Source organism: Anser cygnoides, chromosome 5 (genome assembly GCF_040182565.1).
Source record: "Anser cygnoides isolate HZ-2024a breed goose chromosome 5, Taihu_goose_T2T_genome, whole genome shotgun sequence".
Classification (NCBI taxonomy): domain Eukaryota; kingdom Metazoa; phylum Chordata; class Aves; order Anseriformes; family Anatidae; genus Anser; species Anser cygnoides.
Window position 1 is genome coordinate 2,068,673 of NC_089877.1, and position 27,899 is coordinate 2,096,571.

At 37.3% G+C, this 27,899-nt stretch overlaps 1 protein-coding gene across 3 annotated transcripts in view; it reads left to right on the forward strand.

Annotated features, from left to right (window-relative positions):
* Positions 1-27,899, forward strand: part of GALNT18 (polypeptide N-acetylgalactosaminyltransferase 18) — a 258,553-nt gene that overhangs the window by 196,558 nt on the left and 34,096 nt on the right. For all 3 annotated transcript variants that reach the window (XM_048070109.2, XM_013189125.3, XM_048070117.2), the window contains exons 8-10: positions 9,994-10,179; positions 13,808-13,945; positions 18,806-18,901. In XM_048070109.2, coding sequence (XP_047926066.1) covers positions 9,994-10,179; positions 13,808-13,945; positions 18,806-18,901 — 420 coding nt within the window. The remainder of the gene's footprint in view (positions 1-9,993; positions 10,180-13,807; positions 13,946-18,805; positions 18,902-27,899) is intronic.

Consider the following 27,899-nt stretch of genomic DNA (forward strand, 5'->3'; position numbering starts at 1 on the left):
ATGATTTGCTTTATAGAAAAAGTCCTTAGTGTAAGAACTCAGGTACTGTTGAACAGTATTGGGCTGGTGATGTGCGAAGGAAGAGAACTCAGAACTACAGGAGTAACAATCAAGTTGCTACTTTGAGATAACACTTAAATAGTACTTTTTAAGATTGTGATATCTATTTAACTCCGTTTTATGAATTAAAAAGCGAACATTACTAGACGGAACTCTCCAAGAAAAATTTCTAAAGATTGACCAAACCTTACTTCTTACAGGGAGGATCAAATGCTCTCATAGCCCACACTTTCACCAACATTAAATAAATAAAATAAATAAATAAATAAAGTGTTTAACAATGCAAATAGGGTTGAAGAACTTGCCTAGCACTCTGTGTAACCAGATTTTGTTTTGGAAATTACCTCAATTTTTCCAAAATTTTGTTTTGGAAATTACCTCACTGTATTAATATCCTGAATATCAAGATGACACATACTAAAATTCCCTATTATCAAGGCTGCCATTTTTTTCAGAAAAATAAGCAGCCTCTATTGAGTATAAAAGAAGGAATTGGCTTTAAATTGTCATGCCTCTAAATGGGTGCCAGTCGTGACATAACAAACTGGCTTTCAGTGTCTTGTTCTGTTTTTGTGTCAAGCCTCCAGTAGAATAATTGTTTTTTTCCCCCATTTTGCCCATGAATGCCTCAGCAGGTAACCTGCAGCTACAGCATGTCTAATTATACATACAGACAGCATTACCAGTTTTCCAGTGAATCATTTTTGCATTTTTGCTCTTTCTGGAGATTAGCAGTTCCCACAGGAAAGCAAATGATTGATACTGCACCAGCAGTACGTGGCATCGCTCTACCCTACAAGGAAGGAAGAAGAGGCTCTTGGAGGTTTCTCACAGATGTTTTTTTCACTGCTTACGCCTGTGTGGTTGCACACTACCAGCTGGGCATTAATATAGACATCTGGATGTTTTAAGAAAGGAAATTGTTTGCAGTGGTTCGGAAAGGAGTAAAACTATTATAAGTCAATATAAAGTCTGTGGGCTTAGGTCAGATGGAAATTAATTAGTGCATTATTATAAGGTAGCCTGATGTTTAATATCCCTGCTCTTTATGTCATAGCATGGTGGAAATGACAGTCTAGCTACTGGTATTACGATCCTTCCTGGATTAATCTGAGAAGGTTCCATGTTCTTACTAGTTTTAAGTTAATATGTGTCTGGAATCTAAACTTACAGAGAGTTTTTAGTTCTGCAAGACTGTTTGAGTTTGATTGAGTAATCTAACAAAGATCAGAGAAAGACCTGTGTGAGAAGGCAAGGGATTGTTGTGTTGTAACAGAACTGATTAGGTGACCAAGATGGATTCTGCCAGGATCAAGTATGTTTGGGACAAAGCTGCAAAAGCTAAATATCTTCACGTCACAGCACTTTTCGCTTGGTGTTGTGGTTTAACCCAGCCAGCAGCTAAGCACCACACAGCCGTTCGCTCACTCTTCCTCCTCCCTCTCTGGGATGGGGGAAGAGAATCAGGAAAATGAAGCCTGTGGGTTGAGATAGAGACAGTTCATTAGGACAGGACAGGACAGGAAAGGAAAGGGAAATAGTAATGATAATAGTACTACTACTACTAATGTGTACAAAACAAGTGATGCATAATGCAATTGCTCACCACCTGCTGACCGATGCCCAGCCTATCCCCAAGCAGCCGGCCCCCCACCCCGGCCAGCCACCCCTATATATTGTTTAGCATGACATCAGATGGTATGGAATACCCCTTTGGCCAGTTTGGGTCAGCTGTCCTGGGTCTGTCCCCTCCCAGCTCCTGCTGTACCCCCAGCCTGCCCGCTGGCAGGACAGAGCGAGAAGCCGAAAAGTCCTTGGCTTGGTGTAAGCACTGCTCTGCAACAATTAAAGCATCAGTGTGTTATCAACACTCATCCTAAATCCAAAACATAGCACCCTACCAGCTACTAGGAGGAAAATTAACTCTATCCTAGCTGAAACCAGGACACTTGGTCTTCTGGTACCGATCAAGTCTTCAGGATTAGTGCAAATTAACAAGGTTGATCAAGCTGAGTGCGCCTGCAGCAGAGGAGAGGAAGGCAAAAACATCAATGAAGGGCAATGCAGTATGTTGTGCTGTGAATACTTAACCAATGTTGATCTGATAATTCAGTTTACTTCATTTTAACCTTTTAGGGTAAAAAGTGATTTATTTCCTACTCTTGACTTACACTTGACAATGTAGCAGTGATTTATGTCAGTTACTTGCCGTGCCTAGCAATGAGATAGACACATTCGAAAAAGAACAGGATGAAGCCTTACACCCTAGTGATCCTTGAAGTGTGTTATCTCCTGGTAACACAAGGCATAGAGTAGTTTCCTGCAATTATGGAACAGCAACACAACATACGTGGTTTAACAATACATTGTAAAAGTTTTACAGCTCATGAAGATAAGTGCAAAATTAATCCCTGCAGAACAAAACCATTTTAAAAGTACATAATGAAACAATTAACTAAAAGGGGAAGAAAACTACTGACAATTAAATATGGGAGGAATCTTTACATGTATTACTTTTTCAATTAGGATGTTTTATAAAGGCACAATTAATGTTAAATGAGGCCTATGAGACAGTTAATGATGAATTCAAAAGTAAGATTTTAGGGAAAATTTACATTTTAAAAATCAAGAGGACTTCTAGTTATGTTAAAACCTTTTTTCTTCCACAAATTCTTTTAGATTGTGTGTGGGGGGTGTTTTTGTAGGCTGTTCACAGTTCCATATTATCAGCTTGGTTCTGGAAAAAAGCTATCATCACACACGAATAGATCAGTTTACCTGAAAGTATGAAAGGCTCGTATGATGATGAGAAGTAGAATAGTCTTCAGAAACCTCATAGGGCTTCAGTAAAACAGATGAAGTAATTTTAAAAATCTCTCTCCAATCTCTGATATGCAAAAGAATGCATGCTGTTCTGAGCTCTGACTGTTGGCAGTCAGTTGAAATTGTTACACCCCAATTTCCCACTCTGCAGGGGTATACACAAGGTCATGATTTTCTTCTCCAGCCCATTCAGCATCTGGAAGCAGGGAGTAAAACAGAGCTTCAGTAAGCAGTGTTTCTTTTTCTTTTTTCTTTTTTTTTTTTTTTTTCTCTTCCTGTCTCCTGTCTGCCTGTATTCTGATTTTTCAAATTATGCATTTACATGACTCAGGCCAGGACTCTGCATTTAATTCTACTGTTATGGCAGACTTCTTCAATGGGAGGAACCTGTTCAGGACCACTGTGATAAGAGTAACTGCACAGGGATTCTTGGTGAATTTGGGGAAGGTTAGCCAAACCCTACAGTACTTACTGTAACTATTGCAATTATTTGGTGAACGTTATCTGACTTCAGTGGAGATACACCTAAATAAAGATTCATGTGTTTCATCTAGTGATTATAGTTTTTAGGATTACAGAGCCAGATATACAAATATACATGACAACCCCAAAATCCTCAGGGTCCAATCCAAAACCCACCGTATGCTACTGGAAACATGAACATGGATTTCAGTGGGTTTTGTATGTGACCATCCTCCCTATCCTTTCTGCAGTCAATTGTCAAAACACCAAAATAAAAATGCAGACCCCAAATGATCACAGACCCTGCTCATGGTATGGAATAAATAGTTTTTTTCTATTTGTCTGTAAAGCATCAAGCTTATTATTGGCTATTGCTAAATGGTTATTGATAATGTCAACGGTTAACAAGATTCAGAAATATTTTTTGCATTAAATTGTTCTCCAAAATATATGTTTAAGATAATTGGCTCCTATTTGTTTGTATCCATAGTAGTAATTAATTCACACTGACTTTTGTTTGTTTGTTTTTCTTCAGGGTGTATCTTTAATGAGTTCTTCTAATTTCATCTTTAGCAAACTTCACAGAAGCTAGATATTGCTTCAGCTTTTTGAGAAATCCCAACAAACCACTTAATTATTAAAGTTTTGTTTGCAGTCCAAATGAAATGATGGTTTCAAACAAGGTCACATAAGTTCTCAGAGAAACTGCATGATCTGTGTAAATACAATGAGTGTAGTACATGCTAATAAACTGCTCAACATTGTGTAGGTTTTTTTTTATTAGATTAAACTTCCACAACATGAAAAGAACACTCAGTGATTAAAGAAATAAAAAGAAACACTATTAATGAGGAAGTGTTATATCATTTTATAATGAAGTATAAATTAAATATTCAAGAGAGACATCAGCTTCAGAATTGTAATTGTTTTGATTAAACATGCAAATTCAAATATGTTTAAATGCAATTGAAAATAATTTACTAGAGGATGTGGATTTAAAAACACATAGATAGAAATGGAGATTCTTTGTCTAGTAAAGCATTTTCCAGAAGTGAATGGAATTTGCTTTGAGAAGTTATGACAAGATTAATGTAAACATTTGTAAGGATGTCACCCATCTGTGGTCCACACTGCAGGCTGTGCAACTGCTGTCATTACTGCCCTTATTTTGATGGGAATGAGTGACGGATGATAGCACAGTGATATTAGGGCTTATACCTTTAAAAATACTTATGGAATCCATTTGGTGTGTTACTGCTTCTGCATCTGTCCCGCTTGTGCTGTCCCACTGGTCTGCCACCTGTGGTGGTCCTTTACTCCTTTAGCAGTGTGGAGGTTGCAACTGATGTGTTGGGCCATGACTTGGTTCTCTCTGCAGTGCTTTACGTGTCTTACGCTTTACTACTTCCAGTGTGAAGAATGCGTTTCTTGTTTGCTCTGTGGGGCTACTTTACCCTTGCTGCACATAAATTCACGCAGATCTAAGTTCACAGTTATATTGCACATGTAATGTACCTTTAGTAAATTAGGGCTTTAGGGCTTTAATTAAATTTAATTTAATTAATTTAGTAAATTAGGGCTTTAGGGCTGGGACAAATTATCCATGTATGCTGCAAGAACTAAGACTTAAAAGGAAGGTAGTTTCCTACCTCCCTTTTTCAAATAGATTCTCTGTATTCACTTAATGTTCCTATTGTCTGCTACTTGCTGTACTTAGTTTAGGTCACAGGCTCTGCTGATTTTAGTTTTTCAGCTTCATGTTAGTTGCCTTGGCACTGCGACTGTCCCTTTACACCTTGCATTTTGGTCTGGAATTTCATCACCTTTTGATAGTGATAAGGGAACCTTTTCAAGAGGAAGAAGCTCTCTAAGCCCTTCTTGAGGATATTCCAAATATACAAACCTCCTCAGGAAATTCAAGAATAAACAGCTACTTCTAAGGTACTCTTTTGGAAGGGAGCGTTGAAAAAACACTGAAGTGGATTGTGAGTGCTCTTTGAAAGGCATTTGTTCTTCTTCTAACAGAATTTTTATTTTATTTTGTTTTGCAAAGTAAACCAACAGGAGCAGAACTTTAAGAAATTCCTCCAAAGAAAAGCAAGCTTTCTGCACTGCTGAGGCTCTAGCAGTGATGTTAAGTACTCTGACATATAAGCAGTCCCTCACACTCTGTTAAAACAAAACAAGAAACTTTGTAAGGACTTTGCCTCAAGGCAAATCTGAACCCTGTTGTAGTTTTGAAATCGGTGCTTTTATGGAATGAAATGTGAATTGCAATTTATTGTATCATGATGATGAAAGTACATGTTATTTTGGCACATGTATGTATGTTTAGGGATTTGGCAGGAAATTGGGACTATTGCTAGCAGTTTCCACCTCTAGCTACCACAGGTAAAAGATCTTCACAAGCAATAGGAAAGGGCACAATGTTTCCTTTTAACCATAGTTTAGGAAATTCATCAAGTTCCTTCCTTACAATTTTTATGAGTGGTTTTGTCATTAAGTATTACTGATTGAAGGGGCAGTATACTTAAAGGCATAATATTTAACTTCAAATCATTGCCCATTTTAAAACAAAAGATTTTGTTAAAGCTCTTTTATCTTTAGACTTCCTGCCAAAGTCATTTGCGCTAACTTGGAAAAACTTTACTAATTTTAAAACTTTATTTATAGGCATCACATAAAATAACAGTGCAGGGAAATGGGAAGGGTATTATTCAGTATACTTGAAGCCTGAATAAAAATTACTAATGACAGCAAAAAACTAGCTGTGGAATTCACAGGGAAAATGTGTGAAGGTGTGAGGAATTGACCCCTCAGTTCCTGTTCTTAACTAACTTGACAGTCTCTTGTCTGCAAGAGTTTTAATAGATGAAAATCAGACCATTGTGAAAGTCTTTGCTCTGAGCTGAGTCTTTAAGAAAATATATTTCTTAACATTATTTTTTTTTAATTAAAAACTGTCTTTCCCCAAAAGGCGTAGGGTTCAGAGTATTTAATGATTCTATCCTATACACTTTTGATGTGAGATTTATACCTTATCTGGATATCTTTAAAAATCATAGTGTGTTGGATGGCTCCAACCATCTCCACAAATAAAGGTGGCAGGGGTGGGACAGGAGAGGTCAGACTGAAGTGTGCAGTTGGTCCAAGGAAAGAAAGAATGAATAGGTGTTCTTCAGCCTAGCTGCAAAATTCCCTTATTTCACATATAAGCAGGGAAGAATCAAGAAAAGCTAATGCTTTCTGTAGCAGTCAGTTATTCATGTTACAGTGTTTAATATTCATATATCCTGCTCAGTGTAGTGTTTAGTATTTAGTGTAGTAGGGCTAGCAAAACCCTTTGTTCCTTGCCTGGAAGTTTTCGTTGTGTGTTCGAGTTGGGATTCCAGAGTCCATCGAGATTCCAGGAGAGTTTCATGCCATTTGAAAATCCAACTTTGATGTCTCCATACATTTCTTTGCAACTGGTTTCTCGCTAAGTGCAATGAAGCATTTGGAGAAAAGAGTTTTCTCATCATACTGTAATCCCGTGGGCTCAAAATGCTTGTGGGAGAGCAGGGTACTATGGCTTGTCCTTGACCATCAGAGCAAGTCAGGATTGTCCTTTCTGCCCTCACTAAGTATTGTAACTCCTTTCACTCTGCAAATACTGTGCAAGGCTTTGTAGCCTACATCTGGGGTAGCACTTCTTGTTTAGTGCTGTAACTGCAAGCTCTGTATACAGTAGCATAATTTATGATTTGCATAGCATCAGATCACATTTGTTTCTCCTGTATTTCTCTATAAAAAGTAATTAATTAAAGGACTTTTTCTCATCGTGATATATAGAAACTATTAGCTCTTACACAGGCAGATAGTGATAAGACAAAGGGGAATGGTTTTAAACTAGAAGTGGGGAGATTTAGATCAGATGTTAGGAGGAAATTCTTCACTCAGAGACAGTGAGGCCCTGGAACAGGTTGCCTAGAGAAGCGGTGGATGCCCCATCCCTGGAGGTGTTCAAGGCCAGGTTGGATGGGGCTTTGGGTAACGTGGTCTGATGGGAGGTGTCTCTGCCCTTGGCAGGGGGGTTGGAATCAGATGATCTTTAAAGTCCTTTAAACCCAAGCCATTCTATGATTTTATGATATACTGCTAGTCCAGTTTTGGTGTATGTGAATCACATTTTCATGGATTGCAAGAGTTTTTTGCTCAGAAATAATAGGATTTTCTTCTGAAGCTGTTCAATACAACCCGTGTGTTCTGTCAGCATCTGTATTGATAGCTCCTTCTTAGCACTAAATTTTTAAGTTAATCCATAGTTCTTGCAGAGTAATTAATTAGTCTTTGGAAATAGAACAAAGATTGACAGTGTCTGATACAAGGGGGTGGCCTCCAGATTTGATTTATTAGAGTTTATTCAGGTATTAGGTAGTTCTTATTTACAAACTGTATGGAAGACTTGGTCAGCTCGGGGTGTTTTATGAAAGCACATATGACTTCATTATAAAGTCAAATTAGATTTTACTGATTAGTGAATCTGTACTAAAATTACAGATGAATGCACTCTTTGAATTTTCAGATTCTGGAAAAAAAAATCAGATATGTGGAAATACAGCTTCTTACAGACAGTGAACTTCTGGCTGAGCTTGTTGTCAAGATGGCATTCAGACCTAACTGAAAATCACACAAAAGATTTGGTGTTAGCATGTTGTATTTGGAGAGAGGCCATCCCTATTTAAAATGAGCAAAGGCTAGGCAGAGTGAGTAGGCAGGGCATGTAGTATGTGAATTGTGTTGACATAGGCTAAGTTATGACCATCTCTACATCTTCCTTGTCTTTTATTAAACTAATTTAAACAGTGTACAGTGAGTAACTCTGAAAATTTATAGTTGGATGTCAATGCCGTACTGAGAAATAGCTTGGATTGCAAGCAGGCATTGAGTGAGCGAAGACTGATGATACTTCACATTTAAACTTTATTAGGAAATATAGCTGAACCATTTAGAATTAAACCATTGAGAAACTAGTATTTTTGTTAGCTTGCTAAGCTGGATTGCCCACTTTATATGAAAATTAAAAAGAACACAAGTGCTGTTTCAAGATTATTACTTATTCCTGTGCCAGATCAATGAATGGCCTATTTCTTTTTAAGTATTTATGAACATCTCAGTTTCACTTTGATGTTGGTAGTGATCAAATTTATGTATTCTTGTAGTTTTCCAAGTTAGGGACACAAGACATGCTGAAGTCTTTTCAGCTGCCTTCTTGACTGTACCGTAGGTCCATGAGATAGCTGATCTTCCAGAGAGCTTTGAAAATCAAGGCTCTGTCTCTTCTCCCAGCATATGCAATTAGGCACCGGTTCAGAAAAGGCTTTGTAAACATTCTGAATCCATGCCACATTTTCTGGTCTCAGGAGCTGCCAAATGTCTAAATGCTGTATTCAAGCCAGATGTCTAAATATATAAAATGAATGACTGAACAAAGTGCCTCCTTAGTGGAGCATATGCCTATAGGGCAGACACACCTGAGGGGTCTGAGACCAGCTCCAGATCATGAACTTCTGCCAACCCACATCCCTGAGCACTGGGAGGGACACCAGATTATACACTCTTGGATGAGCTGGACAGGGAAAGGAGCACCTCACTTTCATTTTTGGCTATTTTGGTGTATGACACCAAACCTCAGGAATCTCTGCTAGCAGTATCATAAGACAAACTCCTTCATTCTCATAAGATAAATATCATAAGGCAAACTCCTTCATGCTTACTTTTCAGTGCAGTATGCCTATCTCTGGGACACTGAGGGACTTGTTCGGTAGGATCAAACAGTTTCAGTACATACAGGTTTTCATGTGAACAGCATCCACTAAACCATTAAGAATCTGCTGCCTTGATCTTTTTAGGAAATTCACATAATACGAGATGCACAGGAAAAGAACTTGCATGTAAAATATTTCAGCTACATCACTGACTGTTAAGGCTTCGGATGTTGTTTTCTCTTGAAGTGAAAGCAGGGAAGGAAATCAGAAATGAATATAATACTCATGATAAATGTTATGGGCATTAGCTCAACGGTGATACTGGTCAAATCTGAAACACACTTGAGCGGGTACACTAACCTACATTAGAAGTGTATTATCATTTATAAGGATAACGTGTTCAAATTGTTCATAGAACATTTTCACTAGATAATCTTCCTAATCTTTTGCACTCCTCAAAAGAAATAAACTTGATCCTTTCTGAGCTATGTTTACAGGAAAGCATAAGATGCATATATATGATCTTAAAAATTCCATTGGTTTAGTTTCTCTGTAATGTAAGGCTGGCTAGCCCCAGATTCTGAACATTGCATGTATGTGTTGAGAGGGACTGTGCAATCTAAGAGAAATAACTGCAAGGCTTTAAAACTTGAACCCAGATGCTATTGTATTTGGATGCCTTATAAATAATTTTATTAATAATCTTGAGGATAGCTAAATTCATCCCAGAAAATTGTGATGGGTGGCTAATGGTAATATACGAATTCTGTAGTAAGGTAGGTAGTGGTAATAATTCATGGTAAGGGAAGGTAATAATCTTCTCCTCCCACAACTGTCTAAAAACACCACTGGCAGTGGTGTAGGGAGCTGTCACTAGCAGGCTGTCTTTTTCTCTTCCTAGGTGTGGCAGTGTGGAGGGAGTGTTGAAGTTCTACCTTGCTCAAGGATTGCCCACATTGAAAGAGCACATAAACCGTACACAGAAGATCTAACTGCTCATGTCCGGAGAAACGCACTAAGAGTGGCTGAAGTCTGGATGGATGAATTTAAGAGCCATGTCTATATGGCATGGAACATACCCCAGGAGGTAAGTAACAAAAGCTTGTGTTTGCAAGCTTTGGCTTTACAGCCTTTGGGATTTGGTTCCTACTCTGAATTTTGATTTTCTGCTAGGAATTTTTTTGTTATTATTTGTATACATGTATAAATATGTGTCTCAGGTATAGACATAAAATACGTCTCTGCATATATGCTTACATATATACATGCATTCATAAATACATATGTAGCTATATCATTCTAGAAGTAATTCCTTTGTCTGCAGGTTCCTTAAAAATGAATTTCTTGTCAACCTCACTGACAACTTTGCATGGAGACTAAATTTAAACTAGTAGTTGTAGAAATGTGAAAAAAAAGAAGCATCAAATCCATATTACACGTTATTTTGAATTTGTGTCACTTACAATCACACAGTTAAAATTCTACCAGATTTTGAAGGGAAGCTACTAAAGGGCAAGGAGTGTTAGCATCTATCAATACAAAAGTGGTTGTATCAGTTGTTGTTATTATTTATTAAATGGAGGTGTCCTGACTGTGCCAATGTATCAGGAAATAAGCCTTTTATACTAAATTTTAGAACTAATTTGTTAAACAAATGAAATATAAATGTAGTTTGTGGATTGAACTGATTTCTTCAGGTCACCAAGTCTGTCAAGATGTTTGCATGCTAGATCTTGTACTGACAAAACTGATTTCATTTATAGTTTCAAAGAGGAAAAAAAAGTATTCTTATTTTTTTCTTCCATGTCCATTATTTTTCAACCACAATTGCACTAATCATTGCACTAAACTGCTTAAATAGATTGTAATGCAGATTATATTCTCTTTTCATTTTCACAAAGGCTATTGCTGTCAAACAGCAGTACAGACTTAAAAGCTGGAGACGGCAAGTGCTAAATCAGTTTTTAATAGTGCTAGCCTCTTCTGCAATGTAAGGAGTTGTCTTTGTTGTAGGGAAGAATCTATTAATACGTGTATCTACAGAACCAAGCATAAACAACCTTCATTTTTATTTCTTACCGCTGTCGAAAACTAAATAAGCACATACATAGCGACATATTTATTTAAAATACACTGGGAAATGGCTTATTTTTCACAACTGAAATAGGCCTTTAAAGCCTGAGTATACTCATTACCTAGTAATTGCTACAGGATGTTTGGAGACAATATGGGACCTTTATGACCATCAGAGGTTTTTCCTGTCAGATGGGGTCTGCAACTTAGAGGTGAGCCCATTCAAGTGCTGTTCATCCAGCTTCCATTTTTTGCCATATGGAAAATTGGGAAGGAATTAAACAAGCACTGGGACTTTGTTTTGTTCTGACAGTCTGATGTGTGCTCAAGTACCCCAAGTCAGTTGTATAATTCAAAGCTGTTTTAATCATCTTTATGTTCACTGTGTGAGTCCTGGTGCCAAGAATCAGGTCATAAGCTCTTAGGAGCTTTGGGACTTTCTTTTCCTTTCCCATGCTAAATTTTGCTAGTACTGAACAGATTCTAGAGCAGTAGGAATCGGGCATGTGCTTAAGAAAAGCTTCTGACCTTTTACAGGGAAGAGGAAAATAGCACAAAACTACACTTCCAAGCACTCTAATTGAATCAGTCAGTATATAAAGAAAATCTACGTCATTAGTGTGAGACTGCTTTTATACATCAAAGGGTTAGGAGCAATGCAGTCTCCGGCTGGTATAAAAACATAATGAGAAAGGAGTATTCAGCGTAAAGTTATGTAAAAAGTAACTTACATCCTGTGGGACACTTTTAATACAGACTTCCATTAGGCAGGGTGCAAAGATACACTCTGCAAAAGGCTGGATGGGGATGGACTAGGTCAAATTCAGATATTGGACTGGGTAGCAATATTTTTGTTTCATCTTTGCTTATCTCAAGATTAAACTAAAGGTGAAATGCAGAAGAGAGAAAATCTTCAAAACAAACGTAGCTTAAGCTGAGGCAAAAAGATGTCAAGACATGATCATGAGAGACGTGCAGAGGACAGATGGATAGCATGACTAAGTACAGTTTTACAAGTGGATAACTATAGGAGTAATTCTCTACCCGGAAGCAGATGAAATAGTGCACTGGTAATGGACTGAGTGGGTCATTGAAATGTAGTTATAAGAGTGGGGACTTTCCATAAAAGATGTTATTCCAAGATGTTAACCACAGGGCCTGTTTTTATCATGGAAGAGTTCCCAAATCTGTGAAAAGCCCCACAATCCAATGTTTCCAAAGGTTTTTGTCTTTGAGAGCTAATAATAATAAAGGGAGTTTGACTCATTTGGCAGTGTGAAATGACTGCCCTCTTGGGATCTCTGTGTGTGGCTCTGAAGTACTGAAGGCTTCTAATGGGGATCTCAGATACCATGGTGATTTCTGCATCATAACTACTTAGATAAATAGATTCGGAAAAGCACTTAAAACCCCAAGGAAAGATTTTTCAAGTGTCAGAAACAAGAGCTATGCTCTGCATGTGTCCTCCCCTATGGTTTTTTTTCTTTTTTTTTTTTTTCCCCCCCTCCCATTACATTCTCCACTTTGAAGGAACACACTCAATTGTTCCTGGTATTAAAGCCAGTGTGCCTTTTGTAAGCTGTTTTCCATTTCCAGCTGCATGGAAGTATGTGATTACTGAGGCCCCAGATGCCCTTTTTTACCTCATACAATAAAATGTGAAGAAACAAACATGGCTGCATGCCAAGTTGCATGAGAAAGGAGCAGGGATGCAATGGACCGATTTAGAGGGGAGGGTGTTTTTTTTAATAAATATCTTGTGGCTAACAAAATCTTTGGGGTATTTTTGGCCCAGCAAAGTCTGCTGTTTAAAAGAAAGTTTATTTATCCTGCATTTTGTTCCGAGGCAGAAGTGGTGGAGAACAACGTAGAGCAAAATGTCTCACTTTACTTCCTGTCAAACATCAGCCATGGATTTGCACTTAGATCCCTCTCTAAAAATTTCTGTTGCATGATTTTAATGTGATAAAGTATTGATTTTTATATACAGGGACTTTATGAAACTCACGTTTTATGATCTACAAAGAAGTATGTCACATGAAATTAGGTTAGCCAGAAATGTAAAGGAAAATAAAAATTGGGGGAGAGAACATTCCACCATTGCTTCTAACAAAAATATCAACTTCTCTTTTTACATTACCATAGAAATTTAATAAGTGATATTTCAGAAAGGTGACCAGGGCTTCTGCTCTTTCCAGTGAAGCAATAAACCCAGACTTCAGAAATGGCCAGAAAGTGTAATATACTAATGATTAGGCCACAGTGGGATGCCAGCAATAAAGTTGTTTCCAGGGCAACTTGCTACCTGCTGCCAATTGCTTTTGGATTTGGAAAGTGCCAGGATATTAGAGAACAACAGTTATATTCATTGGAAGCTAGATCTAAACCGCACTGAATTCAGTAAGAGTGTTTCCATTGACCAGAGCAGACTTTGAAAGAGACTCCACCATGGTGACCTATATTATATTTGGTAAGGGCACTTGCAGAATGTGTGTGTAACACAAACACTCTGTGGCCAGCAGGTGGAGATTATCATAGGTCGTGGTCATCTTTGCAATGAGGAGAGACTCTGGGTGATCAATTTATACAGAAGAAAGTGTATCACTGATGTGTTTCCTACTTTTTCTGTTCGTTATGTGCAGGACTCTGGAATTGATATTGGTGATATTTCTGAGAGGAAGGCCCTGAGGAAGAAGCTCCAGTGCAAGACCTTTAGGTGGTATCTTGTCAGTGTGTATCCAGAAATGAGAATGTATTCAGATACTGTTGCCTATGGGGTGGTAAGGATCTTGTTTACATTTCCTGTTTTAAAAAGGTGTTGGGGAAAAAGGGAGTAATCATGGAAGTAATTCATGAATACAATGCCTGGCTTCAAGTAAAATAGTGAGATAAACTTGAAATCCCTAAATTATTCGATAGACTGGTTAGTTGACAGAGATTGCTGCTCTGCTGTAGTTCATGCTGAGATACTCTGTATACTGTCTTCATCCCAGATTTTTTTTTCATTTTGTTCCATGGCTTGCATTCCATTTGATATTGAAAGCATGATTTTTTAGGCATATTGGAGATGTCAGTTGGAAGGATTGCAATCAGCAGGTGAATTAACAAAATAGGCTCAATATCTCAACTGCAGGCTACTTAATATTGTAGCCAGAGCCTCAAATGTTTCTATCTTGGGATTATCATTGTCATTACTTGTGTGACACTAGTACCCTTGTCTGTGTTGAAATCATGCTCGAGTTGCACTGTGCTAATTAAAGCAGAGACAATTCTTGCCCCTAGAAAACCGGCAATCTAAACAGAGAGGATAGGTGTGCACGACATGGAAGATGAACGTAGTAAGTTAATATGGGCACATAATAAGCTAGTGGAGTGAGGATGTCCTTTTCTCATTCTCTATCCAGTATTATATTCACAAAAATTTATTTCTGTGAATTCAATTTGTTAGTTTTTTTGTTTTTGTTTTTTGCATGCACATCCCAGTTAGGAAATGTAACCACTAAGAGTTGTAGTTACATTTCATACAAGTGAAAGATTTTGTTTGAGACATTTCTGCCCAAAAAGAAGCATGAGTTCTGCAGTTTGCCAGTGTGGCTCTGAGAAGACTGTGAATGTTCCCTAGAGCAGAAGCTCTTTTACAGCAATTAAAGTGATTATATGCCCCACAAAGTTCCATGACCCCTTTGATGATCAACTGAAATGATTGTGCTGGCTTTTCATACAATCCAAAAAGAAAACACTTCCAACAAAGGTTTAGGCCATTGTTAAATGTGTGGCATGATGGTTAACTTCCAAAATAGCTCAGAACAATGCCAAAATCAGACCTGCATGCAAGGAGCCTCTTCCATTGACTCAGCGGTACCATGATCATTATTAGATGGTGGTGCAGAGTTGCCTGAGGAGAAGGTAGTATATAGCTGCTGATAGGTGCATGATTCTGCTTACAGGTACAGATTAGATAAGGTACTTGTTGCGTAGTCTTAGTATTAACTCAGCATCATGTAAAACGAAATGAAAGACAGTGAACAGTCACCCTATGATTTTATATTCTGCCAAGACTTTTCATCAGCCTTTGAAAGCTTTTGCTGGCTATATGCAAAACAAAAATAATCAGGAGAGTTCATTACAGAAATACTGAACTCACTGGTCAGCAGAACATGCACATTAAGGTACTGCATAATAAAACACATGATCCAGTCATTTGTCTGCAGAACATTTGTAGCCTCATCAGCTAAATAAGGTAGGAGGAGTGATTTCATTATTTGTACTACCACAAAAGGAGTGGTGGACAGCTGTGGCCAAGTATCTGTACAGGTAAAGGGGAGAGTATTTTATGAAATACACAGGTTGCTGTTTTATGAAATGCTTGTATGAAATAAAAAGACAGTGCCCCAATCTTTACACTAAGAGTTCCTGTGATCTCTAGTCTTCCTTCATGTCTGCTTTCCTGTTCTCTTGCAAGTCTTAACATAGAGAAAGGTGTGATATTTCAAAGAAAGTCAGCTGCTTGCTGATTCTTGTAAGTGCTTCTATTCATGAACTGTCTTAATTTCTTTTTGTAGAAATACTAGCATTATCATTAATTTAAAAAATAAAAATTACAAAAGCCATCTGAATAGGCATCGTTTGAACATCTGGAAACGAAAAGCTAAAATGGAGACATTTTCCTCTTGTGTTGCTCAAAAGGACTGAAGTTAGGTATTGCAATATCCCAGCATGGTATTAGATTACACGTGCAGTAATTATTTTTGCCAAATATAATAGAATGAAATTATGCACAGAAAGATATATATATATAGTTTAAATGTAGCCTTTCATTTAAAAACATTGTAGGGTGACTTGGTTTGGTGTGGGTTGTTTTCTCTTTTTTAAGATGATGCATGTGCATTTCCATTATTCTCAACTATTTCTCTTGAGATATCCATTGGATACCAATTCCAGAGCTCACAGAAGTAATTATTTGGGTTACTTTCAAAAGTTATCAGCACACTGTGTCCACAGAAAATGATTTGTTTACTTTAAACCTGCAGATTTGTCTCTTTGTTATTTCAGAGGTTGGGACTAGGTTTTGGGAAATAAAAGTTTCTAGAGCTCTTCTTCTTCCTAGGTACTTCAGGTGTGACATAATTAGGAAAATGACTATCAGTCCTGACAATTCTAGAACTTCCAGATCCCTCTGTCAGGAAGAGAATATAATACAGTAGCACTGGCAAAATACTGGCCTGAGAATCAAAGATTTGAGGATTTATGAATTCTGCAGTACATTCAGAGTTAGGAGAAAGCAACATAAGTGGGGCCAAAAGTATTTTGTGTAGGGCTAGTTCCCTGATTCTGGCTCCATGTTTGAGATAATTTTGCAAATACAAAATTTCAGTAGTATATCTCTGTGTACTGTAAGGCTGTTAAGTTTAAAAGGGAGCAAGTGGCAGTACTAATTATTTCTTTGGGGTTTTTATTTGTTTGTTTGTTTGTTTTCAGTGGGGGGACTGGCAACCTGGTTATATTTTGGGTTATAATTAGTAATTAATATCTTGTTAGTCTAAAACTGCATTATCGAGTTAATTTTGGGTTGCCACATAGCCATTAGATTTTGGAAAGGGATAGTTTCTAAGAATCTTGTGACTTTGTACAAGAGGCTAGTATGTGGTGGCTTCTACGTGGGCCTCAGATTTTGAAACAAGTCTTGTAGTCATAAGGCCAGTGTCTTTTATTCCCAGTTTTCTGTAGTGTTTATTTCTCTAGGAATATTTTATCTTAATTGTAGAGTTGTTGTTTGGGAAAAGAGTTTGAGAAATTCAGTCTGGAAAGCTCCTGTTATATCTTTGTTTTCAAAGGGGTCTAGCATTTTGTTTCTTTTTCTGTAGTGCCTGATCACTGATACTGCCGCTGTTAGGGCTAAAGTTCATGGTTGTTTTTACAGCTTGGGACCCTAAAGTCTCTGAATCTGTTTTACTTCTGGGCCAGCCCTTTAAGATAAGTCATACGCTGATGTTGGCCAAGGCAGAGGTGTTTTGCTTCCTTTATCATGGGAATTATTTTGGGAAAGGTTATAATATTAGGGTTAGGACAAGTGGTAGAGTTTGAGTTTGTGGAAGAGGTTTTAAAAAGCTAAAGCCGGTTACGGATCCAGGCTTGAATAAATAAGGCTTGTATTTATCATTGATCTGGATAAAGAGTGTTGCCTAATATCTGATTACGATTAGAGTCATGGTTGTGGTTATGCTTAAGGCTAATGGATATAAAGATTAGAGAGAGGAAATTTCACTTAATTCTTTAAGTTTGCACCTAAGAATAAGGCCAATATTATCATAGAATCATAGACTGGTTTGGATTGGAAGGAACCTTAAAGATTTGATTTGCCCTTGGTGAAGCCATGTTGGCTGTCACAAATCACCTTGCATTCTTCCAAGTGCCTTAGCGTAGCTTCCAAGAGGATCTGTTCTATGATCTTCCCAGGCACAGATGTGAGGGTGACCAGTTGGTAGTTCCTAGTGTCTTCCTTTCTACACTTTTTAAAAAATGGGTGTGATCTTTCCCTTTTTTCAGTCACACATTGATATTGAGCGCATATTTTTCTCTTTGATATTGAGATTTGTCATGTCTGTTACCAAAGTTAGTTAGGTTTGGAGTTAAGGTTTGGAAACCTTGTGAAGATGAGTTTATGTTGATTTTATTCACTGCCTGACTTCAGTCTCTGTCTTGTCCAGTTCTTACATACCACTGCACTTTTGGATTTCCTTTCTAAGCATATCTATTTATTTTTCTCAAAGGAGGTCCCTGTACGCAGCTGGCAGGACTGCTCAGTCTCTGGTGGTTGCAAACTACATTTGCCATCTTGTGTTCTCTGAACCAATCTTATACCACTGTACACCTTTGTACATGCCCATGGGTATGCAACCCACATCTTTGGCATTACACTCTACAAAGACCTTTTAGCCATCTGTGCTCATTAATTTAGCACTTCACTTACAGAAAATTCTGTCTCAGCATTGCATAGGTAACATATAGGGATCAGCGAAGAACCAGGCCAAGTGCTTTGCAGTCCTTTCATGGCTGGATTGCTGTAGAAGGGTTAGTCCTGAATAATGTGAAGAAGAGCTAATGCATACCAATGGGCTAGAAGTCTCTAAGTGTCAGCAGAAAGGATTTTTTGAATTGTTTCCAGAAATCAAAAGAATCTCCTGAGTGATTCTGAAAAACAGTTTTATTAGAGGGCTTTCTCCTGTGTTTAAAACTCCATCCATACTCCTCAGCTACCTTTACACTGTTTAAAAAAAAAATATATATATATATATAAATAAATAAACAACTCTTTTGTATATAGGGTGTACCTTAGAAGCATAGATTATTCTATAAAAATATTTAAAAATATATTTATAGAAAAAAATGATTGCTCTCTGAAGGCTTTTTGACCCCTACCCTCCCTGAAATCTTGTGCAACATTATTGAAATCAGTAGTGTTAGATTATCTACAAGGAAGAATTTAGTCCAGGTGCTTCACATATCTTCACTTCAACAAGTATTTTTACTTCTGCATATTTCAAGTACATACAATTTTATTGGGAAAAAAAAAGAATATAATCATACTTCTTTTTCTGATCTAAGACTTGCTTGATCTCTTTCTTTTTTGTTTATTTTAGCTGCAGAATTCCTTGAAAAGTGATTTGTGCCTTGATCAAGGGCCAGACACAGAGAATATCCCAATCATGTATATCTGCCATGGAATGACACCACAGGTTAGTTTGGCTAATGATGTCGTATATTGCTGCTGCTGTTTCTAGACTGTGTAAGAGGAACCATCATGTACCTGTCACTGTTTTCCTGCAACAAAACCTCCTTATGCTGTTTAGTATCTCTATTACAGAAAGGTAGAAAATTAGTTCTGCCCTAAGTTAGGAATTACTGACATAGTAGCACTTTGACAAAGAAGTTTGTTCATTCATTTTGAAAGAATTTAAGGAGTACGAGAGTCAGCATTGATACAGTTTTGCTGATAAAAAGCTTTCATTTCTGATCTGTGTGTGGTGTGTGAATGACAATGCATTTTTAAATACTTTATGCACATACATGAGTATATTCATAGTTTATACATTATCTGAAACATCTTCTTTACTTGGTATGTTTACTGTCTCATTTTCACAAATCTGAAATGTACAGCCCCCTTCTTCACAAATGTACAGCCCCCATCTGTGTCAAAAATCAAAACCCAATCATCAAATCTTTTTTTAAAGCTCCTTTTTTTCTTTCTCTGCTGTTGTCCTATTACTCTAGTATGTGCCAAAGACTAAAATTACCAAAGTCCTTCTATTTTCTTACACAACATTAGTATTTATTAACTGGGCAAACAAGAGGATAAAAGCTCCCTGAGTAGCCAAGCATCTGGGCATAGGTGAAAGCATTTCTAGGCAAATCCTGACAGTAAAAGTAACATTTTGCATCATCTAGAACATGTTTGTTAAAGACAGATGTGCAAATTATATAACACTGAAAAGTAACATAAGCAAAAATGGCATAAAGAAAATGTATATATTTGTGAAAGTGATTGGGGCCTCTGAAAAATCCCTCCAGTTTGAATTATTTTTTTCTTTGACAACCTCATTTGCTTTCTCAAAAGGGGCCCTATTGTGCCCTACTTAAATAATGTGGTTTTAGCAATGGAATTGTCAGTTATGTGAATTGACAAAACAGTAAACAGATGATCCTAATATTTTAGATATAAACTTTGAGCAAAAAAGTAATCTTGTCCTCTGTACCTGGATATCTTAGCTGGAAGCATGACTTTGGTAAAATGCAGATGAGATTCTGTACTTCCTTGCCAAGTTACACATGCTGTAACTGTGTTTTGTAATGACTTCCTTTGCGAGGTCCTTTAATATTGATCACTAGTGACATCATGTTTGAGTAAGTTATGAATGATAAGGACAAAAATATCTGAATATCCCATCCATCAGACTCATTCATTGCAGGGGCTGTGGCTTGTCACATAATTACGTAGTACCCACTGTTTGCCTCCAGGATGTTTTTAAGCTAGTCCTTAGCATTAGCTAAAGCACTGTGTAATTCACCCAGAAGCCAAAGCCATTATTCTAAATCTTTTGGGAGGGTTCTCTAACTCTATTCTGGCATATCATCTGACTACAGTCATAGTTGTAAAATCCAACTAGAAATTTTAATTATAGTTAAGAGGCAAACAACAATAACAACAAAAAGTCGCTTCAGTAAGCACAGTTTAGTATTCACCAGATAAAGAACTACCTTTGAATGTCAGCTGAAGTTCAGGATAAGTGAGGTAGTGATGAATAAATAACAAAGGGAAAAGGGAAAATTCTGTTGACAAGATTCTGATCCTTTCATAATTACAATTTGAACTGTGTCTCCTTCCCGTTACTATATATATTTTGTAACAAATGGTGATTAAAAAAAAAAAAAAACAAACAAGAAAAACACGTGAATATGGCGTGTATACAAGCAAGATCCTGGTCATGAGTGAAAACTTTAAGAGCACAGTCTTTTCTCTATGTTACAGATTACTTTAGAAACAGGGAAAGCTCTAACAAAAAATATTTCTCATACTTCTAAGAGATATCCATTGCACATATAGAATCTCTTGTTACAGCAGAGATACAGCCACATGCATTTCCTCTAGCATATCAAAAATATTTGAATAAATATTCCATTTAATCTTAGTGAACCTCCTAGTGAGTACAAAAGATACAGGTAAGATGTTAGTTGTATTCTAGTAGTGGTGAAATGCTAGGGGAAATGAAAGGGGATTACTTTGCTCACTTGTCAGTCCTTATAGAAACAGGTTAGTCAAAAAGTTTAGTCTTATGGTTCAGGTTTGTATGACTGAAGGTTTTGGTGAAGCTGGTGTTAGCTCTGGTGCAAAGCTTTGCTGTCACAGCTATACCATATTACTGTTTCAGAGCTAGATCTGGCTGCCAAGATCTATTCCCTCCTATGCAGTTTAAACTGCTGTTTGTAGTTATTGCCATAGCCTCTGTTCTAAGCTGAGTAACTTTATTTTTTCTTTTTTCACCACTACCCTCTTTCAAATGTTTTTGGATTCTTAGCTTTCTGTGTGGGAAATAGCTTAGATGAGCTATTTGACATCAAGTAATCATTTCAGAATTGTATATATGGATAGTTTTCTTTTAGCATGTTTCATTCAAGAAAGAAATCACTGAAGAAAATAGGTAACTGTGTGCCTGCCATAAAGTCCATACTTCATCTTTTGCAGACAATATTGAGAACAGAGTAATATAGTTTACAGCAGTAGTTAAAACAGGTTCCTACTATACTGTTCAGTGGTGGTAAAAATGTTGCTTTAGTTGCGTGAAAACAGCTCAGAGGCAAATCACAATGGCCTGCAGTTGTTGGCCAAAGAGGGTGCACTGGATACAGGCAGCCTGGGGGGATGTGAAGAAGCAGACCCCCTTCCATGTGATGGTAGAGGGAAACTGGAAAACTGGGAGATGTGGTAGACTGGGAAGTAAGGGAGAAGGTGACAGGAGAAAAATGTAAAGGAAAAGAAGGGAAGACAGAACAGAAGTTGTGGCAGAACGGTACAAAACATAAAGTTTATGTGGGGTTGCGGGATTTATTTTTTTAAGTGCTTCATGCATAAAAGCATTAAGATACTGTTTTAATTCTTGAACTTGAAGGAGCAAAGCCACTCTTCAGTCATACATTTAGACCTTAAAGAGCTCCATTTCCAGCAGTGTCCCAGTTTTGCATGCAAAAGTTGATTGCTTGTAGCTGCAGTAAGTACATGCCCCAGGCTCAAGTGAGTTCTCTTCCTAATTCTGAGAACTGTCTGAGCCTGAATGTTTGGTGTTGTTTAAGACCACTGTTTAGTCAGGCCTGTAATCTTAAAGGCAGACTGGTGGCAGTATGTCACTTGCATTAAATCTTCTCCTGAGTATTTGGAAGATTCTTTGCTTTAAATGAAAAACCACATTATTAGAATTTTATAACTGTTGGATAATAAACAAGTACCATCAGTCAACGAAGTGATAAGTTTTAAGTCCAGATTTACACTGAAAAGTGCTTGGGACTGAGGGGAAAATGGGCAGTTCTGTGTCTTCCCTTGTTCAGTCGCTTCTGGCTCATATCTTTCTCAATTGATAAGCAGTTAAACCAGGAATCCCATCCAGGGATGTGAAAGTCAATATAAAACAGTTAGATTGCGAGGAACTCAAGTTGAGGACCAGTGTCAGAAGACTAGATTGGGTGGGAGAAGTACTAGAAAAGAAATGCAGGTGAGAAGGGACACTCACCCATTCATATCCTTTCATGTTCTTGCAATAGATTGCAGAACTGACACTCAGAAACAAATGACTACAGCCCTATCCTATGAAGTATTGCTTCTCTACTGAAAGCAATGTAGGAAAGCCATGCCAATAAGCAGAGTTGTGCCAGCTTACACTGCATTAGGCTCTGACCTGAAAGCTTCATGTTGCATTCTAAGCACAGCGTGTGAAGTACTGGAAGCAGCAGTTACAAGAACTCTCTTGAGCTTCTAAAAGCTCTTTGTATGATTTATGAGTGCTCCTTTTTAAATGTTATTCATGTATATTTTCATAAAAACTAATTTTTCTTCAGTGTAATTTCTTAGCATGGTGGTTGTTTGTAGACAGATACTTGTTAATTTGTAAACAAGAGCATATATGAGTAAAAACAGCTATCACTGAAGGCATTTTTACTCAGTAAAAAAGTACAGGATTGGTCACAAACACCAGTTATTTGGTGAACCCCAATTTGTAAGCCCCTGGAGAGGGAACCATTCATAGATATTCATCAAATAATTACCAAAATAATTAAAATCTCTTGGCAAATATGTTGGAGGGAAAAATAAATAAATAAATACAAAAGAAAGAAAGAGAAAGAAATCTGATAGTTTATTTTCAATGAGTAATTTAGACATCTCCAGAGCAAAACTAATGTGATCTTCAGGTTATTGAGGCATTACAAATATAAGCATCTCAAAATTGAGTTTTAATAGAACCTTAATTGTACTAAGTCTGTTAGTGTGAAAATTTTTCTTCAGATTCCCGTGTCTAGTAAGATTTGCATTGTGTTGGACAATCATCTGTGCTAGGAATGCTGGGAGAATAACCATGTGCTTTGTTAGAATGACCATTTAGAGAATTTGGAAGCAGAAGCACAAGCCCTCTTAGGAGTGCCTTTCTGTGTATCTGAAGTACTCTGACCAAGAACCATTATAAACCATACTATAATGAGAAATTAACAGATAAAATGTCATTATATCCTTCCCTACAGTTCAGACTTCCCATGGCACCTTTCCGTTTGCTTTAAAAATAAAATCATGGAAGTACTGAATGCTGATGCTGCTCTCCCCTGACAGTCTTGATTCTGCTGCCAACAGTGCACCACAATACTGCTGTCAAGAAAAGTATTAGATAAGGGAATTTCTGAAGTTTGAGAACAGCATATAGCTGTGATGACTCAGATCTCTAGATGGCTTATGGATGAATACATGTTCTTTTTCTCCTGCAGCTGGAAATTAGACTCAGAGAAATAATAATTATTCCAGACCCAAAATACAGCATTCTTAGAAACTATAATGAAATACTTGCACTTCATATATACATATATATATTTATATTTTTTTTTGCTATGTAGAAGTAGGACCGTGTTTTTATGTGTCTGTGTGAAACACCTAAGTGTTGCAAAGCAAGGCTTTGTGTAAGAATATCATCAACCAGATGGCCCCACATCTAGCAGCCACTGATACTAGCACATTTCAGGAAATAATGAACAGAGAAAAGCCTGCTGATCTGGATCAATGACTGACCCTTCAAACTTGAAAAATCACTGCCCTGAAGATGAAGCATCTACAATAAACACTTTCAGGGAGTTTTTTCTAAGAAAGAAAAAGCAGCAGAGCAGCTGTTTTAACAGCTGTCAGTCACTTGCTACCTAAGGATGGCTGCTTATGTTTGTCTTCAAGGTAAATGTTAGACATATTCAACATCTGTGTATAAGACAATTGAGTTCCACTCGCATCTGCTCTGTATAGTACCTTTTCTTTTTAAGGACCTGCTAATATGTTGATTTGAATTTAGCAATTATGTGGTTTATGATATTTATTTTGTTAATAATTATGTGTGCAGAAACACAGAGTGCTATACAAAAACTGAACTGTGCAAAGCATCCAATTACATCTTGGCCCAAATACTTAGCAGTGAAAAGTCACGTTGTGCAGTACAGAAGAGAGTAGGTTTTTCCTCTCTTCATACAGCCAGAGTACATCAGTATTCATACAAAGTGAAGCAGCTGCATCAAGAGAGTGGCAGCTTAGCAGGTCAGCCTGATTCTTTCAGGACAGACACGACAACTGGGCTTCAGCGATCAGGTCACACTGCTGGGCACCGAGTTAAGCCCTATGTACTTCGTAGCATGGCCACCTGAGATTCTCACAGCTGTGCAGCCTTTTTCCTTGTAGTCTCTGTCTGCAGACTCTACAGATCAAACGTCCCTGCACAGGGGTCTGTGCTTAGTGTTCTGCCCGAGACTGCATTTGACAGAGCACAAACTTAGGCTCATTTTCCTTTAACTTGTTCACTAAGGCTTGTGGAATGATCTAAGCGCTGGTGCTAACACTACTTCATGCACATGCGACATGCTTCCTGGGAACAAGGGTATTTGTGCAGTAAATGTTAGTGGAACTAGAATAGCTGTTTTTTAATCTAAGGTTTTTCAGCTCAGTAAAAATACAATTAATAGAAGATAAGGTGACTTGCAGATTTCGTGAAACTGCCTAGCAAGGATGATTATAAGCATTTATGGATTCTAATTTTTATTTTAACTATATTCTTTAAAAGGCCTAATTGCTCTGACAATATCTTATATAACGTACTCCTGCTGAGTAGCTTACTGAGGCTCTTTATATTTCTCTTGATTTCTTTCAGTGCATAAATCCTGGTTTGATCATAGTAAAGTTAATAGAAACCGTGACCTTGATAGCAATGGAAGCAAAATTCGGTGTTTTGCATTTTTTCTGATGTGTGCCTGAGAAGCTAAACCCATGGAAGACCTTTTCAAAGCTGCAGCCTCTTTAGACTATGGAACAGGTGCACAGATGTTCTGTGGAATTTAGGATGTAAAGAATATAGAATTTCCTATTGTATGTTTTTAAGTTTGATTCTGGCAAAATTCTCATTAACTTCAGTGCATAGTTTCAGAAAGAGAATCTGTTAATCTGATTTTAGTTTTGGAGCAGATTTTATGTTGAACCATTTGCCATGAGTAAATTATTTTTGTGCTAGCAGTGGTTTGATTCAAGAGGCTTTCTGTTGATACAGATTATGTGACCTGTTACCCAGTCTTCTGTATTGCCTATCTCATTCAAATGCAGTATCTATTTCCATGTAGAGGAGATTCTCTTAAACTGAAGAGAGTTGTCCATTTGCAGGTGAGGATCACTAGTATTGCATTATTAGCTTGTAAACTACACATATGGCTCTGATAACTATGTTCATTGTCTCAGCAAATAGACTGTGAGTGATTCATAGATTGTATTTTTCAACTGACCAACTAAACTCGTCTTTATAGTAGTAGAACCAGAGTCAAACCTGTCTCTTCATTTTACTAATTTATCAAACATAATGAATATGGACTGTGCCATAGATGATGTGTGTTTCAAAAATAAAATAATTTTAATTTTTGTACTTCTTAGCCCTAGGGTTATCCGCTTCATGTTGAATTCTATTGCCTTTCTATACGACTAAATCCTATGTTAGCATTATTGATATAGGAGGAGATGGACATACAGTTACTGTCTCTATAGTTTAACTGGAAAGAACTTATTCAGTATTTTATAAAATGGGTGAGGCTGATGCAGGAAAATAGGGTAAGCAGAATATCAAAGGAATTGGTTTTCAGGCTGTTTAATATCTTGTCAAAACATTGCATTTTATAGAATTCAAAGCACACTTACTAAGCTTGTTGTGGTCACTCTAAGAACTTTTCTCTCTAGTTTACAATTTCCTCAAGTATCTGTACTACAAAACCCACGCTGAAAATGTCATTGAAACAAACTGTTGTGAACAGGTGCAGTGCTCAAGAATTTTAAATTATCAGAGCATTTCAAGCTCTCATGTACTGTTTTAATTTATGAGAGATTATAGTTGTTAGTCTGAATATTATACAAGAGATCAAAACTGTTCTTTTTTGGGATGTAAAAACGTACATGCATTTTCAAGCAATTTTTTTTCTTGTGTTGTAGCATATAATTTTTTGTATGGATTCTTTTGGCCGAGAGGATTTCAACAAGTTAAAGCATCAAAATATTTTAAAACATATGAAATATCGCTGAGCTCCTAGATGATAAATCTGGCACTGGATTTTAAATTCATATTCTGTGCTTTTCATGTTGAACACTAAGCCGGTGAAAGCTAACGCTGCTTTTCATACTTGGTTTGGTTCAGGTGCATAGGCTTACAGTAGTTTATTACATATACCCAGTGAGCTGATATCAAAAAGCTTAGAGGTAACATCCCCTGAATATACTGGCTGTTGTGTTTTTGAAGCTGCTGCTGACTTCTGCAATGGTTGGCTAACATCCTGATGTAGAAGCCTGAAGTTGGTCCAGTCAGAGATCTCACTTTGGCTCTTAGCAAATAAGCACTCTATGTACAGAGCACCATGGTGTTTCTCCATGTTGGGTACTAGACCTGCTGAAAGCAATGGAGGACTGCCACAGAGGGACAAAGTATCTTCACAAAGGAATACAGCTTGTAGCTCAGCAGCAGTGAAGTGGTATTCACAAGCTTGAGACCATCAACCATGGTTATAAACACTTTGCGATCTCTGCAACAGCTGCATACAGGCCAGCTGTGCTATGCAGCATGGCACTCGCACTCAGTGCTGCCTTGGAGAATACCCCCCAGCTAGGCATGAGATACCAGGCCCTAGGTATACCCTGCCTTCCCTGGAGTGGAGCTTGCTGTCTCTGGCCTTGGACACGATGTGACCCATGAGGAGGTAAGAAGTCAGAATCTTAATTATTTCAGTGGTACCTCACAAATGTCCAAGCATTTTTTTTCTTTTAACAAAGACTTAGGCTTCTGAGGCTGCATAACCACAGTATGTGGATATTCCATATGTTGCTTTAGTACTGAGTTGAAATATTTTTTAAAAATGAAATGAACTTCCAATTTCCTATTAACATTTTCTCTGCAGGGTGGAATAGGTTTAAAAATGTCCAAAGTTCAGTTCATTTTAATTTCAAAAATACACAGTCCAGTCAAAAAAGAAGGATAAGTCTTTTGTTTGCTAAAGTGAAAATGTTTTTAATTAATGGCGTTTGGAGAAAGAAAACAGCCATGTTGGGTAGCTGTAGTGTCTCAAACTGATGCAATTTGAGTATTTCATATTTTGTAAGTCCATTAATTTTAAATAGATCAGAGTTGTAGGTCTGCTTGTTATGGAGCAATTACTGGAGTTATCCATGTTTTAAAGATGTCTCTTCTAATTGGAAATTGGCATTTCAATCTGCAGTTTTAAAAACCAATTGTCGCTTATGCTATAAATTCAGCATAAAACCAATATAGTTATTATAACACATGTAGAGCACTTGGAGATTGATGTTTTAGTAATTGTCAGATGATTCTCAATTTTAACATTCTTTTGATTAATGTTGTACTATATCATTTGTTACTTCAAAGTTCTGGAGGTCAGATTTTTGTTTCTCAAATTCTTGACAGAATG